Genomic DNA, 20,756 nt, shown 5'->3' with positions numbered 1-20,756 from the left:
TGGGCGTCCGCCAAACAGAAGGCCCGATCCCAGTCTTCCCCCTGTGAGATAGAAATTCGAGTCAGAAAAAACTGAAACCAGCCAAATGAATAAAACAACACATTTTTCAGAAGCAGCTCTCACGCCTACATGGAGTGTTTTCAAGAGACTATTCCTTTAATCCTCATGCCACCTCCTCAGCACTCCCGTCTGCGGTCCCCCAGCTACATCGGCATGGACTTGTTTTGATTTCCAGAGTTGATTTTCCCGCCTTATCTGCGCCATCAGCTCATTTCCTGTGTGTAACAGCCACCATTTCCCGTCTCTGTGGAGCACAATCAGAGAGATAACCCAACGGCCAAACTAAATCTCCTTCTTTTCTGCTTGTTTCTCTTTCTATTCCTGGCCTCTGCACGTCTCTGTCCTCAACGACTCTTTATCTCTGTCTATGTAGTGTTTCAGTAAGTATTTAAACACCTGGAAGTCACCAAATGTTGGCCTGACAAATAAAAAATCAGCTTAAATCTCATTCACTGTCTGTGTTTTCTTGGCATTTTGAATTTTATAAAAAAATTTAGATGGACCAGGGAACGACAAAAATGACTCATAGTGGATCAGCATGAACCATAATTCTTTGATCCATTTCTTTCCTGGAATTCGTTTGTTTTTACTAAGTATTGTTTTAACACAAGTAAAAACAAAGTTTTCCTCCTGCTTCTATCTCTGCCCTCACCCCTATGTGCTTCCATTGTTCCTCTAAAGTGAAAAAGAGTGAAGGCTAGACTCAGAACAATAAGCACTTCCTCCTGTGCGATGGCGTATTCGACAGCGACCAAGGAATCAACGTTGGGCACATGTGATGGGCTATTGTCCGGCACTGAGCTCCAGGCCTTCCTGCGTTAGCCTGTTTCCGAGCTGAAGTCACTGTGTGACCCTGAGCTGCATCTCTGTCTGTGGGCAGGAAGCGCTCATATTATTGCACACTGATGTTCTCACATGGGCACGGTACACACAATCATGTTTCTCAAACACATGCCCACCTCCTAGAAAAGACATTTTGTGGGTAATGTGATCTTTCTCTAACCCTTATCCAGAGCTGTCAGAGTCAAAACAGAACCATAAAACACCTCTAAGTCACTACAGCTGGAGATTTGACATCATCAGTTAACTTTTAATACTGATTTATTCAGAAAGTGTTTGTCACATATTAAAGTTTTACATTATTTTAACAGAAAACATGAGGAGGCAAAAGACAACATTACAAAGTGCTTTGCATCACAATTATAATCATTAGAAGATATGACAATACAAAAATGAGAAAAAAAATGAATGCTTTAAATGCAATTGCTTCTTTGTTTATGGTGTGTTTTTTGGGACGGGGTATATGAGTTATACAATAATACACAACACTAATAGTTACATGGAGTGCGAATGGCAAAAGGAAATTGAGAAGTGCTAAATTATTTACACAATATTATAATCTCTCTTATTAACATGATAACGTTGATAATTCCTTCAGTATTTGGCAGCAGCCCGTGTGGACCCTAACAAAACCTAGCAGTTGAAAGTGTGCAGTGTTATTGTTGATATTTGGATGAGGGTTCCTGGTGTTTGCTGTCAGCTGCCAGAGATTAAAACATTCAAATCGGGGTTATTATATTGCATCATGTTAATCCCAGTTTATCACGTTCAGGCCTGGTCTCTGGCTCATGCTGCTGTAACTGAGCTTTGCCAGAAGTGGGGGCACCGGAGCAGCATGCAGAAACTATTAGAAATACATAAAGAGTGACACCAGCGTTAATCTTGTTTGTGCACAGAGGTCACTGTGATCCTGTTGGCCCTGAGATCAGAGCAAATGTGTTTTGGGTGATAGTGGGAGGGGGGTCTCTCATTGTCTGACCACCCCACACCCACCCACACCCAGCACCACCCATGTAACCAGCACAGGAAACAGTCAGTTATGGCACCCTGCTCCTGCCTCCACTCCCACGCTCTCATCATTGTTTCCATGCTGTCTCCTCCTCTCTCAGGTAGCTGTCAGCGCCACGGGACAAGTCTCAAGTGTGTTCTGAATGAATCACTCACTGTCACTGACCGCTGGGACTCGTCTTCTGACACCGAGCTGTGATTGATTCATGAAGCAGGGAAATGACCAGCATTTCTGACTGTGCAGCAGCTGTTGGCTGTGTGTTTACTGTATTTACAGATTGACAGTTGTGTGTTATTTTCTGAATCGAGGAACGTGTCAGTGAACGACTTGTTTCCTACTGGTATTTAAATGCAGGTAAAGTGGAAGAAAAAAAAAGCCATTGAGAAGTAACAGGTGAGAGGCGGGGTACACTGGACAGGTCACCAGTCTGTCACAGAGCTTAGATATAGTCTCCAAATAACCTAAGCTGCATGTCTGTGGACTGTAAGAGGAAGTTGGAGGAGCCACATAGAAACGGGGAGAACATCTAAACTCCATATAGAAAGGCCCTGGTCGGCTGTCAGGTCCAAACCAGAAACTTTTTGCTGTAAGACGACCAATACACTGCCCTGAATTTGATACATCTACATAGACTATAGTTTCAGCCTGTAGAGTTTTATTTTATCTGCCGATTATATGTCCCACATGATGCTACTACAGTATATTCATAAAAAATTGCATCTTTGTGTTATATTATTAAATTACCAGAATTTTATATAATTTTTTGTTTTTCTTTCATTGAATCGTGTTTTAATCGTTTTTCATTTGCACCTTATGAAGCTCTTTGTATACGCAATTGACTTTTAACTGTTTCAGGTGGGAAAATAAAAGATTGAATAACCTTCTGCTATAATAAGAGGGTGTTGTTGAGGGTAAAGGGCAAAGGATGTCACACCTTGTTAAAGCCCTATGAGACAAATTTTGATTTGTGAATATGGGCTATAAATAAAAATTGATTGATTGATTGATGGATAAGAGAAAAGCTCTGGAGCAGCCTCTAACTTAGCATCTGGTTAGGTTAAGCTAAGGACAGGTTCAAAATGTTCCTAGTCAGGTGTACATCATGGTTTCCATATGAACACTGCTGCATTAACTCATGTTCAAACTCTTAATGAAGAACAACTAACGCAGGGTTTGACTACAAATTAAAAATATAAAAATATTTAAACGTTTGAAATGATCTTTACACAGAACAAAGACTACAGATGCAGGAAAATGAATGTGAACAGGAGAGAGAACTGTCACTGCTCCTCCAGCCACCTATTTGTTTGTGAACCTATCCTATAAAACGCTTATGACTGCTATAGCCTCTGATGCATTGCTAGGACAAGTCCTCTGCTAGAAGTATGGTATATATATTGTTATGTTGAGAAACCTGTATTAACAAAGCATGTCACACAGACCATTAGAGGTGTTTCATTTAAAGAAACTGCAAATGATGCTGCAGTGTCAGTGATGGCTGTGGGAGCAAAGAGCTGCACAGTCTGCAGATGTTAACCTCATGGAGCTGGTTTGACATATCTCCCATCATCAAGGAGGTTACTTTCACCTCTCTCTGTGTTTTGTTAGTATGTTTATATTTAAGCAAGATAACACAAAAACAACTGAAGCAATGTCCATGAAACTTGGTGGAATGAGTCATATGTTTGTCAGGGAAAAACTCATTCAGTTTGAGTGTTGATTTAAATCAGGGGCCGGATGCAGGATATTTTTTTTTAATTCCTTTAATACATTTTTTCAGCATTTTAACATTCAGAGACATTCAATCGTGCACATGTGAACATTTTTTGGGGAAATAATGGGGGCATTATTAAATGTGTGTGTATTTCATTTAATAGGATTGTAACAATTTTACAAAATAAGAATAGAAAAAGAAGTCTGAAGATGCATGCAATGTACTTTTGCTCAAGCCTTCCTCTCTGTGAGGAGGACAATACTTAGCAATCGTAAACCAGACGGCTATACATAATTGGCTGAAGGATTCCCTGGATTCTTTATCGATGAAGATTAAGATTAAGATTAAGATACATTTTATTATCCCACACACATGCACAGACATGCACAGGCACACTAATGCAAGGGGAAATGTAACCTCTGCTTTTAACCCATCTGGTGTCAGACACACAGTACAGTGTGCAGCCGTGTACGTCGCCGGGGAGCAGATGTTAGGGGAGTAAGGTGCCTTGCTCAGGGGCACTATACAGGGTAAGGAGAATCCTCTTGGATTTTTGGACAGATCCAGGTTCGTCTTTTTGTTGTTTCTCCCTGGAGTCGAACCAGAGACGAACCAGAGACCTTTTCTGCCCATAGTCCAAGTTTCTGCCACTAGTCCATCCTCACTACTAAAAGGTTATGATAAGGGGCTGGGTGCCCCATGGACACGTATTAGAGAATTTATAAAATTATACCCCTAACCCTTATCTTATTTTGAGTAGGACGTGATGAGGTCAGATAATATATGACCTAGATTCAACTGTGTGTGTCTGTTGTTAATGTCAGTGGGGGGTTTTGTATTGTGGAAATTATAAAAGGGAAGGACATTTTATTTTACATTGTTGTATATAATTGCATGAAAGTGTAAAATGCTATGTACTGTCTTTACCATTCACATCGTCCCTTATGTTTAAAAAGTACTGTTTTCTTATTCTTGATAAAGCAGTGGGTCACAAGACGTTAACGGGATAGTTCACCCCAAAATGAAAATTAGCTCATTATCTACTCACTACTATGATGAGGGTTTGGTGAAGTGTGTGAGTCTGCAAAACACTTTTGGAGTTTCAGGGGTAAACAGTGTTGCAGCCAAACTCCAATACAATTTGATTCCTCAAACTTAAAAAAAAAAAAAAAAAACAGAAAAACAGAAAAACACATAAAATGCTCCCATATTGCTCCCGTGGTGTCACCCAAGTGTCCGTAAGCCCCGACATTACAATTTTACTCAATGGCGTTGCTTACACTGTGTTTTTAACCTAAATATGCTCTGATATAAGCCATGTGTGGATCACATTGGACATTTAGCTCCAACATGGTTGTTTTTTACGTTTGAAGAATCAGTCTAATGTCACTTCAATTGTATTTTATATGTACATTAAATACCACTTAAACTCCTTCAGTGTTTGTGGCCTCAAACACTTAATCCATCCCTCCATCGCCTTCATGGTGAGTAGATAATGAGTGACTTTTCATTTTTGGGTGAACTATCCCTTTAGGCTGTTCAATGCTCTGTGATTAATCTTGCAGGAACAGAGTCACACTGCCACCCCCTGGAGATGCACATGAACTGCAACCACTTTGTCTGCGCACGACCAGCAGACCAGTGAACGCGCACGACAACACACAGTGTAAAATGATGGATGCGGAGGTTTTGGTGTGCGTGTGATATAGATGAACTCCTGCAGGTCTGATTGCTGCTGTTGGAAGCACATCTTGCTGCTGCAGCTGTGAGACCCCGTGCAGACGTCGGTAAAGGAACCAGACCACAACCGCCCCTCATCCAGATCCATCCTCCACGGAGCCAACATGACGGCCAACAGCAGCCGCTTCAGGAGCCGTCCGCCCCGGTCAGGTGAGCACCTGCAGGTCACTAATCACCGCCAGCCATTCACATTCATCAAGCCTCGATCGGAGAGTGTCCAGAAACCCACACTGTGCTTTTATTCCCATCCGGACATTCTCCTGCATGTGGCTGGCACCTGCTGCCCAAACGCTCCGACGTCTCCCTGGAATCTGTCCTCAGATGATGGAGAGGTAAGAGAAACACAGGGTACGAAGGTGTGTGGGCGTGTGTGACACAGTGTGTGTGTGTGTGTGTGTGTGTGTGTGCGTGTGTGTCTTCTGTTGTGAGGACACGTTGTCTGGTCCTCAAACCCTCAAAGGACACTTGGTTTTATGTTGGGGTTACAATTAGCTTTCGGTCACGGTAAGGTTTGGGTCTAGGTATTTAGTTGTGATGGTTGAGGTTAGAGTAAGGGGCCAGCAGGGAATGCTTTGTGTCAATGAGGTCCTCAGAACTATAGAAAGACTAAAGTGTGAGAATGTGTGTAAGTGTGAGTGTGTGTTCCACATATTGCTCATGATGTGGGGACCTACATCTGTTTACAGGGTCACATTATGGAATTGTCTTCCTTATGGGGACAAAAATAATGTCCCCATAATATAGATTATTCAATTTTAAGATGAAGATTCAAGGTTAGGTTAGGGTATACGGTTAGGCAAGTAGTAACAATCAAGGTCTAATGTAAGTCAATGTAATGTCCTCTGAAGTCATGGGGACACAGTGTGTGTGTGTATTTTGTGTCATTTAGCTTTGTTGCACTTGCTACTGTACAATGTCACTATTTCAGTTTTCATGGACCAAATCAGAAGTTGTTCATATCTTGTCCTCACGCTCACTTACCCACGTCCATTTCCATCATTTCATAACATCTGTCCAACATCTGTAAACGTGAATCTGCAGCTGATGATGAGCAGGACAGTCATGCAGTCTGTTCATCAATGAATCCTCTCAGTCACCTTTAAGCAATAATAAAAGCCAGAATTCTGTGATAACAGCTTCTCAAATATGAAGATATACTTTTATTCATCGTGTATAAGGTGGTTAGACATGCAACTATTGAAATTCATTATCACTACCAATCAATTGATTGTTTAGGTGATTAAATGTCAGAAACAATTTTTTCATCCGAATAACAGCCATAAGAAGAAGCAGAGGAGACTCACATTTGAGAAGCTGGAATCAAATGACTAAAGACACAATTGTCTGACAGTTTAAAGACAGACTATTAATCTATAGATGTTTTTTAATAACTTCTTAAATAAAGTTGAATGCAGGACATTTATTTCACCATCCACTAATGAATGATTATTCTTAATCATTCGTGTTGTATGTTATAAACTCCTTAATTACATGTTCAGACATTATTTTGTCCAACCAACAGCAGATGTAAAAAAACAACCTTCAGTTTAAAGTTAGATACAGCAAATCCCCACCTGGAAGAAGCTTTTGCATCAAGAAATCATGTGAGACAGCATGGAATACAATGATTTATTCCAGTTTTAAAACTACTTAATATCAGAAAACAAGTTGTATGTTTACATGTGTATCAGAGCTCAGGGGGTCATATGATATCCTAGAACATGAACCATCTCCTTCCTTACAATCTCCAGTGTGAACATCTTTATTTTCAGATTTGCTGCATAACTCCCAAAATCCCTGGAGCAGTTTTCCTCTCATGATTCTTTTTGCCATTGTCCTGCTTCACAGTTCAGTGTTTTCATGTTGTCTTGGATGGCAGCTCTGAGTCAGAGCAGTGTGGTGTTATCCAGCAGTCTGGATATGTGTATTTCTGTGAAATGTGTGTAGGTGTGAAACGCATCCACAGACAAAATGTCAATATGGAAGCTTTATCGAAACCAAAGAGACAGAAACACAGAGAACATCCCTCCCACCTTTTGGACACACATCTCCATATACACAGCTCCTCAGTCGCTCCCTAACAAGTCAAGCGAATTATCTCTACATTAGATTTGGCCTTAAAAGCTGCTTGTATCCTCAAGTAGAGAAATCTAGTGCATGATGGGGGGGCTGTACTTCTCTCTGACCAGTCTGCTTAGTCCACATCACACACCATCTGCCTCCTTCAGAGCTGTTTGTTCCTGTTCCAGTCGTTGTCTCAGCGTTTCTCCAGCAGTCATCGAATTCAAATCATAACTTTTTGATATCATATAAAGTACATTATTTAACTTTATATCAACTGTTTGTATTTGTCAGTGTTTAACATGATCTGGACCTATGTATGGATCAGAGGGACTGTTTCTTGTTTGAAAATGACAGAACTGATGTAAAGGACTACAAAGAGATGCAATTATCACAAGACGTTTTCAACTCACAAAATCACCAGAGATTTAAAGGACCATAAAATGCTTTCACAAAGAAAAACTAAATAATATTGAGAGACACAAAACCTTTTCAACTAGAAAGTCACTCAGTAGTTTGCACTTCTGCAAAGGCCGAAGGGTCTTAAATTCAAACCGCACAAACAGTTGTAAATAAAATTCAAGACTTTTACATATATCCTCCAGGTTCTTTTTAGGAAAATTGAATTTCATGAGTTTTAAAAGCTGCATATACCCTATTTAACCTTTTTCTTCCTCCTCACTAAGTATTCAGATTCACATATACTGTATATCTTTGCTGTGTTTGTCACCACCCCCCTCCTCCAGTGCCAGTGGCGGCTTGCCTCTCTACATTATGAATACTTGGTGTACCCCAGGGCATGCTCCCAGTCGCTCCACTACACTCTCTTTGCCACTTCAATAAAACATGAAGAGAATCATGGGAATGTCCTACTAACACAGTTACTGTACCACAAAGGAGTAGATCTGACCCAGCATCCTGTGTGTCAGCCATCATCATCTGTATACATTTACTTACTGCTGCTGAGCCAGAGTCACTGCCGCTGATTTAACACTGCATTTCTGTTTCCATGTGACTCTAGGAAAAGGACTATGTTGGATTTGCGACGCTGCCCAACCAGGTGCACAGGAAGTCTGTGAAAAAAGGATTTGACTTCACCCTCATGGTGGCAGGTGAGAAGTGATGTCAAACCCTTTCTTACTTGTATCTGACTCAGTACCTGCCCTGGACTGCATAAAGAAAGGAAAATCACATTTATTTGTACAGCAAAGTAATTTTAAAATACTTTATATAAGACAGAAGCCGTTGGCTCTCTTGACATCTGTGTCTTCTATGTGTATGGAACCAATTTTGTATGCTGAGTTATTTGTATTATTGTGTGTTCGAAATGTGATCATCCTTCATTCGCTTGCAGTGTTTTCTGCAGGGGGTCCACTGCTGTGTTCTCATGTGGGGCCATTTGGAATCGGACATTTGCCTTCTCACACACAGCTCCTGGATAATGTCCGGACAGTTCATTGCATGTCTGATAGCAGTTTCAGATGAGATATATTCATATAGAATATAACTGCATGATTGGGCCCAGTGATAGAAAAAGTCATTACCTGTGTCCAGTAGGTGAAGCGATCATGACTGAATATTGCCATGGAGATGTCTTCAGGCCAAATACAACAACTTTTTAGTTCAAGGTAAAGACATGAAAACTCCAGGCCATGCTACAGACCCTTATAAAACACAAGTTTAATAGCTTTCCATTTTTGGAGGTTTCTAAATTGTAGACACACATTTTGGAGGAGCCTTCTCTTCACAGGTCTGATGATTGGAGCCCCCAGGTTCCTGTAGTGAGGCAAAGTTGCTGCAACTTGTCAGACACATAATGCCCATTCCGCTTAATTATTTGACCTTGTAACTGTTTGTATTTCTTTGATCATGCACTTAAACAGTTTATTCAGCTTGTCCATTAATCCATACATTGTGCTATTTCTTAGCTGCTAACGTTCTCATCTGTATATTCAGTACTTTCATACAATTATGATTAACTGATTTAATTTTTTTTTCTTCAGCTACTTGTTAGCTTAAGTTTGCACTTATTGAAGGGATGTTAAATTGCGTTACTCAACATACGCATCCGATTTGGCTGTTTATTTTCTTCCTTAAATATGTACTTATATATATATATATATTGTGTCATCAAACTCATAGCTTTGTTTATTGTGTACTGTTTTCTCTCGGTTTTTGCAAATAAAAAAACAGCATCAAATGAAAATTAACAAGTAAAGTAGAGTTCCCATAAAACTGTTCTTAAGTACGGTACTTCACCTCTGTGTGTATGTGTATTACAGGTGAATCTGGTCTGGGTAAATCCACCCTTGTGAACAGCTTGTTCCTCACTGATCTGCATAAGGACAGAAAACTACTCAATGCTGAGGGTGAGTCACCGTCCAATCAGACGTCCCCATATTATATCTATATCTATGTTTTTGTCTTCAGCCCAGATAAACTGTAGAGACCTGTGCAAGAGATGGACTTTGATGAATGTCTCCGTGTGTTTGATTTTTCAGAGCGCATCAGTCAGACGGTTGAGATCACGAAGCACACGGTGGACATCGAAGAGAAGGGGGTGAAGTTGAAACTAACTATTGTGGACACCCCGGGTTTTGGGGACGCTGTCAACAACACAGAGTGGTAGGTGTTGACTGTGTATCCTAAGACCTGGTCAATTAAAGTGGCATTCTGAGATTGTATGATGAATAATACTGTTAGCTTTCTCTGGCTTTAAGTTAAAGGTTCAGTGTGTAGAATTTAGTGACATCTAGTGGTGAAGCCGCATGTTGCAGCTGAATCCCCCTCACCCTCCCCTTCCAAACATGAGAGAGAACCTGTGGTAACCTTCAGTTGTTATAAAAACTTAAAAGGTGTTTAGTTTGAGTGTAAAAAACATGGCGGCCTCCATAGAGAAGACCTGCTACTGATGTAAATATAATGTATTCAATATAATGACAATAAATTGAATCCAATATAGGCCCCATTCTAGGGCAAACAACAATTCGTACAATTTAGACCCAGATATGAACGCTGCCATCTTGCACCGTTGAAGGCATTTGGAGCAAGAGTCTGTGTCGTAGGGATCATGGACATGGAGCCATCGTGATGTTTTTCATCCTCTTCTATAACATCAAAACCAAACCTACTGGAAAAAGGACAACTTAGACAAAATGTGTCGGATAGGAACGATCTAAAATGACAGAAACTATCTCTGACAAAAAAATATGTAACGCGTATTCGCCTTATTAGCTGCTCCATGTCCTGCCCACAACATGAAGGATGCTGGATTCATGACCTATATTGCAGCCAGGCACCAGGGGGCGATAGCGTCTTCACTTGTTGGGGAGCAGTCGTATACAGTCTGTCGTAGTGAAAGCTTTGAGCTATCTGGCAATAGTCGGTAAACTGCAGAACTGGATCCTCTGTTTGTCCAGTCAAGCAGCAAATAGACCTTAAGCGGCACAGCATGAGTGGAGTGTGATATGGATGGAAGGAGGACAGTAAAAGGAACAGGAAATAAGAGGAGAAGAAGTGTGAAAGGTGGACTGAAAGGAGAGAGGTAAAGGAGAATGGTAAAGGGGAGAAAGGACAGCGCACTTTTGATCAGTTAAGTGCGCTCAGTTTAACTGTGCATATCATCTGGTTAACCATGGTAACATATATGGGTGAAGATTTTTCTTGGTGCATTAGAAAGTAAAATGGAACTTCAGAGGAAGTGTTTTTTGTTTATGTTACTGTTAGAAAGTTTTTTGCCATCTGCTCATTCATGAAATATGATGTAACATCTATATATTGGAGGTCTCCTTTTTGTTCTGTTTCTGTTTTGTTGGTTTAACACAGCAGATTTCTTTTACACATCAAATTCAATAAAGTGTTGCATGACTGAATCGTGGGGATTTGATGTCCCCATGTCCCCTGGAGACTTATATTTTAATTGCATATCGAGCCTGTGCACGGCTGACCAGCGTTTCCTGTGAGAGTTCTGCAGCTTCCTCACTACCTACAAGAAAAGATGTCTTCTTAAAGCTGTTTTTTTATCAGTCTGTGAGGGATTGTGCGTTTTTTGCTCCATTCGCCATGTTCACTCCATTTGTTTTTCCACAGCTACACTATTGATTTGATTTCTTTAGGACATTGATTATAGTTCACGGCCTCACTGCCCTGTTGTATTGATCTGCTGTTGCTTCTGTTTAATGTCCACACACCAGCCACAGCCGTCACTGGAAGCTTTATGTTTACAGGTTGGCCGTCCATCTGTCTCATTCCTGTGAACGTCTTGAAGGAATGTCTTTAAATTTGGCTCTAATGTTCACTTAGATTAAAAGATGAACTGACTCTATTTTCATTGTCAAAGGCCACCTCACAAAATGGGTTTTTCAACACATTACTTTGTCTAAGAGGATAACATAATGAATTGATGACATTTTATGTGGAAAGGGTCAAATGTCAACTTTACTGTGCCATCATAATGTTCCTTAAAGACACTTATGAGATTCAATAGGATATTACTAATCGGACACACAGTTTGGATCGACATGGATTTGAATGGAAATTGAAAGGTTGCCAGAGGGATACAACTGTAAGGTTATATTCAATCAGGAGAGACTTGGTTCCCAATTTACAATATTTGTTTTGGCAAACGTACAGAAGAAATTTGAATGTTTTACAGTCTTTGGCATTTTAGACCCCTGTGAGATGTCATCAGGATGAGAAGGGGGTGGAGCAGAGCATCGAACAGGAATACCTGTACCTATACCTCAACAAGAGTAAGGAAAAAATACAAAAACCTTCTTAAAAGGAAAAAGGGCGTTCCTGGATATTTAGGAACGCCCACGATCAGCTGATCGTCTGCAGGTTAAGTCTTCCTGATTTAACTTACGCTAAGCTTCATTTCTAGTTTCTACTGTTTGTGAATCTGCTTTCATGAAGAATTTCACATTAACTGAGGTGAGGATGAATCGTCATATTTAAGAAGTAGGCCTTTATTAAGGTGTGCAAAGTAATATCATCAGAAAACATACTGGTACTTTTCAGTCTGTATAAGTTTGTGGTTCTTCAAAAGCATCGGGGAGTTGCATTTGCTGGTGCTTTTATTTTACTCTGCATTGTATTTCATAAAGCTGTTCTGTTCATTCACTGATGTTAGATACATGTATTGGAGTAAAAATGTTCTAGTTTTTAAATGTTTCCATATTAATACATCAAGCATAAAATGAAAATACTTCAGAAAACAACAAGCACCTCAGATCTGTGCTGCAGTACTTGAATAGACCTACTGTCCTTCACTGTGTTGATCGATCTTTGTCTAAACTATTACTTAAAAAGTTTGCTGAGTTGACATAAAAACCACATGTTTGTGTTTGGTAGCTGGCGGCCTGTCACGGACTACATCAATCTCCAGTTTGAACAGTACTTCCGGGATGAGAGCGGACTCAACAGGAAGAACATCCAGGACAACAGGGTGCACTGCTGTCTGTATTTCATTCCTCCGTTCGGACATGGGTAATTAACACACTGGCATGTGTACACAATGTATCTACTGTATGTCCATGCATGCATTCAAATACTCAGTAAAGATCATGTCCTCCTGCAGGCTTCGTCCAGTTGATGTAGAGTTCATGAAGGCCCTGCAGGACAAGGTTAATGTGGTCCCTCTTATTGCTAAGGCGGACTGTCTCACTCCCAGTGAGATAAAGAAACTCAAAGAGCAGGTCAGACCACACATGATTCATAACTCCCGCCATCATCCAATCCTTTTCTGTTTTGTACAATTTAAACAATACAAATTGATTCATTTCGAGGGTGAGTTTGTGAATTAGCTGCCAGGATTTATGCTAAACAATTCTTACAGTTTGATTTCTATCTCATCTAATTCTCTGGAAAAAAATTACCATTTATCGACAGAAATGTTTATTAAAATAATACATAGTTATCAGCGAAAAGAAATGATGCACAAACAATTTTAACTGGTAGAGAGGGTCAAACTGGTGGTTACATATTTGTACTAGAATGGCGCCCTAAGAGTGCATAACTGTGCCAAAGCTAATGCACTGAGAAGAAGGGGAAACAAAACTCCTGGATCAGTTATTTGAATTGTCACCGAAATTTAATGGGTTATTTCTAGAGCCAAACAACGTCCTTCCACCAAGTTTCTTGATAATCCATCCAGTTTCTTTGTGTAATCCTGACAAGACAAACAAAACACAACCTCCTTGTTGGAGGTAACGACTATATTGCTTGATGAATAACAGTTTATCTACTAGTACCTCTGTACTGTGGAGACACAACGTGCTCATTAGTTATCATTAGAGATATTAACAGACCCACCCTCCTCTAATGCTAAGGTAGACTCATTGTTTACCTGGGAAAGCTCTATATCAAAATTACATATTTATACATTTTTCCCTTTCATGGCCTTAACATGGCTTGGACATAATTCACAACTCTGCCTTGTTTAGTATGTGCAAATAAACAAATATGCCAATTGACAAAACACTGAGCGGATATGCTAAAACCGTCTGTAGCACTAGTGTCAAGTGCAGATTCCTGTGATAAACTCTGCTCCCCATATACCTCTTCTCATGTTTACCATGAGATTTAGAGTATCCATTCTCAGCTTGCTCTCAGAAAGAAGTGAGAACAAACAAATAACCCATCACATGGAGTTACTCCCACATAATACTGCCAAAACAAAAATAGTTTTCTATGCCAAACCTTAAATGTGAATCATAAGCATATGAGTTCTTACACAGTATATTGATCTTTTGAGCTGCTTTGGTCAAATATATGGAAACTAGATGGGAGATCCATTTTCAGCTTGTTCTAGTGGCTAAAGATCTTATCTGGAGCTTCAAAGCTTTTATATAGGGCAGCCACAAACTAGCACTCAGTGGGAGGATGTGTGTATGTGTGTGTTTGTGTGTGTGTGTGTGTTCATATTGTCCAACATATCTTTGATGTTTGTGTGCTTTGTCCTAGTTGAGAGAGGAGATAGGTAGGTATGGGATAAAGGTCTACCAGTTCCCTGACTGCGACTCTGATGAAGATGAGGGGTTCAAGCAGCAAGATAAAGAGCTGAAGGTGAGTCCAAAACATGTTTCTCATCTGCAGCACAACTCTTAAGCAGGTTATGTCATGCTTTTCTCCTCCACTACCATATCTGGCAGCTCTGGTTATAAGTGTGAGATGCCTGTGCAGGATACTAAAAGACAATACCCAGAATAGCAATATCCATTCCGTCATGTAAATGTCCTTCTTCTGATTCCTTCTCCTTTCTAAGATTTGACTTAGTGCTAGAATTGAACTATTTTCATTCTTAATGCTGGGTAAACTTATTCGCCGATTGCTAGTTTACTTTGAGTAAAGTCTCCAGGAACATGTCTACATGTGGTGTTTTTGCGGTGTAGGAGACCACTCCGTTTGCAGTGATCGGCAGCAACACTGTGGTAGAAGCCCAAGGTCAGAGGGTGAGAGGGAGGCAATACCCCTGGGGCATCGTGGAGGGTAAGAATCGCTCAACTGGACTTTAGTGTCTGTCTTCCCCAGCCCTCTGCACAAGGCCTGAGGTCTCAGTTACCATGACAACATTTGTTTGCATTAAGTCAATATTTTCCTTTGTGCAGTGGAGAACCCGTCCCACTGCGACTTTGTGAAGCTCAGGACCATGCTGATCCGAACCCACATGCACGACCTGAAGGACATCACCAATGACTGCCACTACGAGAACTACAGATCCCAGTGCATCCAGACCATGACCAGGTGTGTGTTTATACACTGACTGACGTTTCTCTAAAAGCCCATTACTTTACTTTAGTGGCCTTTTTTCCCTCTCATTTCCTTTTCATGCTTATGTTCATTTTTGCAGGGACAGTGCACCTTTCAAATAATTAGCTGATGGACCAAAAAAAAGTACTGATCATTACAAAATACACAATTGAGCACAATTCATAGAAGCTGTTGAGTATGGGACCAATAAACTCCATATCAGACATGTAATACAATTATTGGTTATTTCTCTAGGCTTGAGGCTGGTGTGGAATTCCACTTACCCATGAAACCAGGAAAGCAGATTGAAGCCACTCTCATCCTTCTTGGATGTGTTTGAGTGTCCTCCACCTCTGATATCATGGCGGTTCCTTCCTGACTGCTAAAACATGAAATATGGCTTTTTTGGGAAATTTTGTTTGCAACCAAATTTGGCCAAATAATATTTCACTTTTTTGATCAAAAAACTTCACCACAAAAGGCTCTGCGTATAAATAAAATTACCAGTTTAAGTTAAACTCCTCTAAATTATTTAATACTTAAAAATGTAAGAATAATTGGATCAAAATTCTGTTAAAGCATCACAAATGTGTTTTGGCTCTTGGTATCTGACTGGTTAGCAGACAGCATGACAGGCAGCATGGTGAAAGTACCTGTGTGTGAGGATGATGGGTTTGTAGTGGCAGCGCAAGATTCCACTTAAAAGAATAGTTCACCCAAAAATTATAATTCACTCATTTCCTACTCACCACTATGCCAATGGAGGGTTGGGTGAAGTGTTTGAGTCAACAAAACACTGCTGGAGTTTCGGGGGTAAACAGTGTACTTGCCAAATCCAATACAATTAAAGATATTAGGGGCTTATCTTCAGACGCTGAATGGTAACTAGTTTAATATTAGCCTACAGTTCCTGTACCTGAATGTGAAAGACGGTGTTATGAACACTGTTGTGTCACCACTTTTCACAATTTGTCTTGTTTAAGGTTTATCACTATAGTGGGCTCCATCATTTGAGCTGTGGAACCCAGCAACTATTGTCCAGAAGTGGGTGATGGTTCGAAGGATGGAAGGAGAGAGAAGAGAGAGATTGGAAAGACAGGAGGAGTCCTAGTTGGAAGAATTAATTAATAAGACAACTGGAATCGCACTCAGTTGAGTGCTTACCCTCTCCAATGCCCAACTGTGCCCTTATATTCACATCAAGTAGAGTTTAATTTCACACATTTGTAGATATCCGTCCTGTAAGCTTGCCTAGCTTTTACCATTAAGATCTCTCCCTTATTTCTTGAGAAATTCACAGAAAGTAACAAAAAAAGCCCTATCTTGCAATATTTAAGGAATCTCCTTTCAAGTTAATGGCTTCTTTACCCACAGACCTCCTCGATAAAGGCAACAAAAATAACCTGGTCTTATTTGGAAGCTAATGACAAATGAAATGACAGTATAGCTAATATGTGTACGTTTAATACTTTGACAGTAATATGTAAGCAAGGGCTCCCCTCCTTTTAATTTCAATCCAAAGTATTAAAAAGTTGTCATTCGTTTCTGTCCAATGGTTTGTATACATCCATGTCATCTGTTTGCTCTTTCTGTATCTGCTGTAGAGCCAATCTGGTGGCCATACTTATTTGTTACTGGGTTTATTTGCTTTCTGCGTCGGTCCTTTGCCTCTATTAAGATGGAAACTGGAAGAAGACTGGTTTCTACTACAAATGTTTTAACATGTATGGTCTGATCTTAAGAATTTCACTATGAAATAGCCCCCAGAGCAAAGTCTTTTTTCACTACTATTTGAGCATTCCAAACTCTGAACACTCTCAGTTACATGAGCCACTGCTGTGCTGCTGCCATGCCTCATGTTAATCTGTCGTGTTACAGTAAGATGAATGCAGACAAGCGGGTGGAGAGCCCTATCCCGATCCTGCCGCTGCCCACACCGGATGGGGAGACAGAGAAAATCATCAAAAAGAAAGATGACGAGGTGAGTGAAAAATGATTCCCGTATGACGCCTTCTTAAACCTCAAACAATGAATAATACATGTCAGCAGGTATTACATAACCAAGATGCTGATGTGAATTGATGACCCATGTGTGTAAGCTGTCTCTCATCCACTGCTGCTCCCTTGTCCCTTGTCACCATGTCATCGGCCTCTGCAGCTGAAGAGGATGCAGCAGATGCTCCAGAAGATGCAGCAGCAGATGCATGAGCAGGACATGTGACCTCTGACCTTTTATTTCGGAGACAAACCAAGAGGGTCAAACACAGCAACGATTGATACTTTTCCTAATGCCATCTCTTCAGAGAACGAAATTAGGAAATGTTTTTATGATAACACTCAATATTTTACCTGATATTCAAAGCACTGGTCACCAATAAACTGTAGAGGAATGACAGCATGCTGGCAGATGTATTTTAATTTAATTCAAATGTTTTGGCATGATAGAACCTTACAGAACAGTCTTTAGCCAAGTGAGTTACGTTAGGCAATAGAGTTGATTTTACTTTGTTCCATTTAGATCACAGTAGATTCCCAAGTACTTGAAAAACTTAAATAAGATGAATGCAGCTGACCCTCAATGATGATCCTCCAAATACTGGTTAAAATCTTTAACTATGAATCTGATCAAACCAAATTGTATTGCAATGTACAATCAGAACTGTTATCATCAAAGATGCAAAGCTAATGTAAAATCAATCCCACATGCAAATTACTAATTCAATTGTGAGAGCACTTTTGTTGAGTATTGCTGCATGATATACAGAATTACATCATCAACATTATCATTCATTCTCCATCTGCCATAGCGGTTACAGATATTATCACATGTATTTCAATCATAGACTGTATGTAGAGAGACACGTCTCCAATTCCTCTCACTATCCAGAAACGAGTTGAAATTATCTTGGATACTGCTGCCGTATTGCACATTTGAGCCAGAGTCTGTAAAGTAGTGATCGTGGGATGAAGCCTTGGTAGCGAGGAACCACCAATTCAGAGACTTCACCAATGTGTTGTTCTCAGCTGTCAACCATGATGTTTCACCCGCTTTTACAGCATCAAATAGCTAACTGCATCGAATAACAACTACACTAAGTAGGGGACATACATGCCAAGGCCCAACAATCCCAATCAAGCTGCAACAAATTTTCACACACTCATAGATGTTATCATTCATTGATAATAATTCATAAATTATTAGATGACAAAAATGTTAAAAAAAACCTACCTCACAAAGTTACAGAAAGTAAAATGAATTCCTGTATCTGCCCCCTGATCTGGATCCTTGCCTGACCCATACAACATCCTTCCACCAAGTTTAGTGTTTTTGTTTAATCTTTATTACAAACAAACAATATAACATATAAACAAACATACAGTGGTGAAAACTCAACCTCCCTGTCAGAGATAATTAATACCAAACTTACCAGAACTACATATATTCATCACCTAAATAAGAATTGCCTAAAATGACATAAACTATCTTTGTGTTGACTTTATGTTGATAGTAATAATAACTTTTGCGTATATAGCACTTTTCAAACTAAAACAGGGTCAGTGAGGGTAAAAAAAAAGTAACATTTGATTTTATATGATATTGAGTAAATGTGTGGATTGACTAAACTGATGTTGATGATTCTGTGTTGTTTCAAATTTTTCAAAAAACAAAACTGTCCTAAATGTATGTATTTGTACTTATTTTTTAAAACGCATTTTAAGACAGTTTTATTTAGAAGGACTTGAGGGTTGTCTCAAAGCCACTGCAGTGAAATGAAAGACAGCTTAATCAGCAACATAACCTCTTTCATATTTATAGTTTATAGTCACCTTTGTTTTAAGAAATGCGTAATGTTAAATTAATTCTGTTAATAAACAAAAAGCTGCATTGAAAATTGATTTTGTCTCAATCATTTATTTGGGGTTTGGGGGGGCAAATCGTGTAAAGCACACAAGTCTACAGCCATGCTGGTAGCTCTGTGAGACTGTACGTTTGTGCGTTTGTTTTTACACAAGGGTAGAATAATAATTATCTAATTCTATGGGAGAGGTTTTCAAAATATGAAGGTTTTTTTTGTGCTTTGGCTGTCTTCACTAATTTTAAGGATTCTATGTATAATCGAAAATAAATTTGTATTTAACTGAACATATAATGCTCTTCATTGTCCAAATAATTGTAAGCTTACTGTTCACACGCAACTTGTCTACCAATCTACAGCTATGTGACTTCCGGACGTTCCAACACAAGACGGAGGTTCTCTGTGACACCCTGGCTTACACTTAGAATAAGGTGAATAATTTCTGTCAGTTTGTTGTTCACATGACAGATGTGACAGAGAAGAAAACAGGAGCTCAGGCGATCATTCAGCTTCTCTTGTTCTTCTACAGCCTCAGGGGGGCGCTGTTTCACCCAAATATTTTATAAAGATGCATGAAGAAATATAGCCAGAGAACGACCCGAGCTTCTTTGTGTAAATGGGAAACCTAAGTTCCACACGTTTATAGCTGTGATCTCAGGAGATCTAAAAAGGGCACATAGTTTGATACAGATCTCATTCATGGTGTCAGCTCGGGCTGTGACTCACAGTACAGTGACTCTGTACTGTGAGACAAATGCAGACATACACCTGGACCCACATACTCTTACACTCATCGTTATAAAATAATAACTCCACTTTTAGCAGAAGATACATAGACCGTTATAGTAAAGTATTCTGTTTAAAAAGGATAGTTCACCAAACAATGAAAATTGACTCATTATCTCGTCACCACTATGCCGATCCAGGGGTGGGTGAAGTGATTGAGTCCACAAAATACTTTAGGAGTTTCAGGGGCAAACAGTGTTGCAGCCAAATCCAATACAATTGAAGTAACTCGAGAAAGATTCTTCAAACGTGAAAAAAAAACGACAGAAAAAAAAACAAGACTCAAATACTTCAGCTACTCCTCCATCGGCATGGTGGAGGGTAGATAATGAGTGAATTCATTTTTTCGGTGAACTATTCCTTTAAAACAGGATGCATTTTCAGTTTATACAGAGGAAACATTCAACCATCAGTTACTCACAGAAAGAAACAACAAACAGGACTGGAATGTTGAAACAATACAACTTGATGGGTTTACTTGGAGTAAAGCTTATGTAGGTGGAGGAAATTGTATTTGTTAAAGGAATTCACTTTCATATTAGTATCTAGGTGTGGTGAGGATATGTATATTTAAAATTAGTTGAGATGATGATATTCATGTTAAGGTATGATGATGATATTCATGTTAAGGTATGATGAGGATATTCATGTTAAGGTATGATGATGATATTCATGTTTAGCTGTGATGATGCTATTCCTGTTTGGCTGTGATGATGACATTGTGAGGTGTAAATTCAGTCAGCTTGTTGTTCACTGATGTGACAGAGAAGAAATCCAATAGTCTGTCTGGAGTTGTAAATCTAAAAGAGGGCTGGCTCCGGACCCCCAGCTCTGCAGCCGAACAGGGAAATAGACAGCTTACATAAGTTAGTCGCTGGATCCATAGACTCAGACTCCACATCGGTGTGACAGTCCGACTGAGCTCCGAGCAGAGGCGGGA

General features: G+C 39.8%; 1 protein-coding gene across 2 annotated transcripts; it reads left to right on the top strand.

Annotated features, from left to right (window-relative positions):
- The first annotated feature begins 5,467 nt into the window (after positions 1 to 5,467).
- Positions 5,468 to 17,394, top strand: septin5b (septin 5b). 2 transcript variants are annotated; one of them, XM_061072302.1, is made up of 12 exons: positions 5,468 to 5,513; positions 5,685 to 5,695; positions 8,446 to 8,536; positions 9,707 to 9,793; positions 9,926 to 10,049; positions 12,777 to 12,911; positions 13,003 to 13,120; positions 14,388 to 14,489; positions 14,816 to 14,912; positions 15,032 to 15,167; positions 17,052 to 17,154; positions 17,332 to 17,394. In XM_061072302.1, the coding sequence occupies exons 1-12, from the start codon at positions 5,468 to 5,470 to the stop codon at positions 17,392 to 17,394; spliced, it is 1,113 nt and encodes a 370-aa protein (XP_060928285.1). The 2 variants fall into 2 exon arrangements, with proteins under 2 accessions (XP_060928285.1, XP_060928277.1); XM_061072294.1 differs by lacking the exon at positions 5,685 to 5,695 and having other exon boundaries at positions 5,468 to 5,527.
- Positions 17,395 to 20,756: the final 3,362 nt, after the last annotated feature.

Source organism: Limanda limanda, chromosome 1 (assembly GCF_963576545.1).
Source record: "Limanda limanda chromosome 1, fLimLim1.1, whole genome shotgun sequence".
NCBI lineage: Eukaryota > Metazoa > Chordata > Actinopteri > Pleuronectiformes > Pleuronectidae > Limanda > Limanda limanda.
This window is presented reverse-complemented; position numbering and strand designations above follow the sequence as displayed.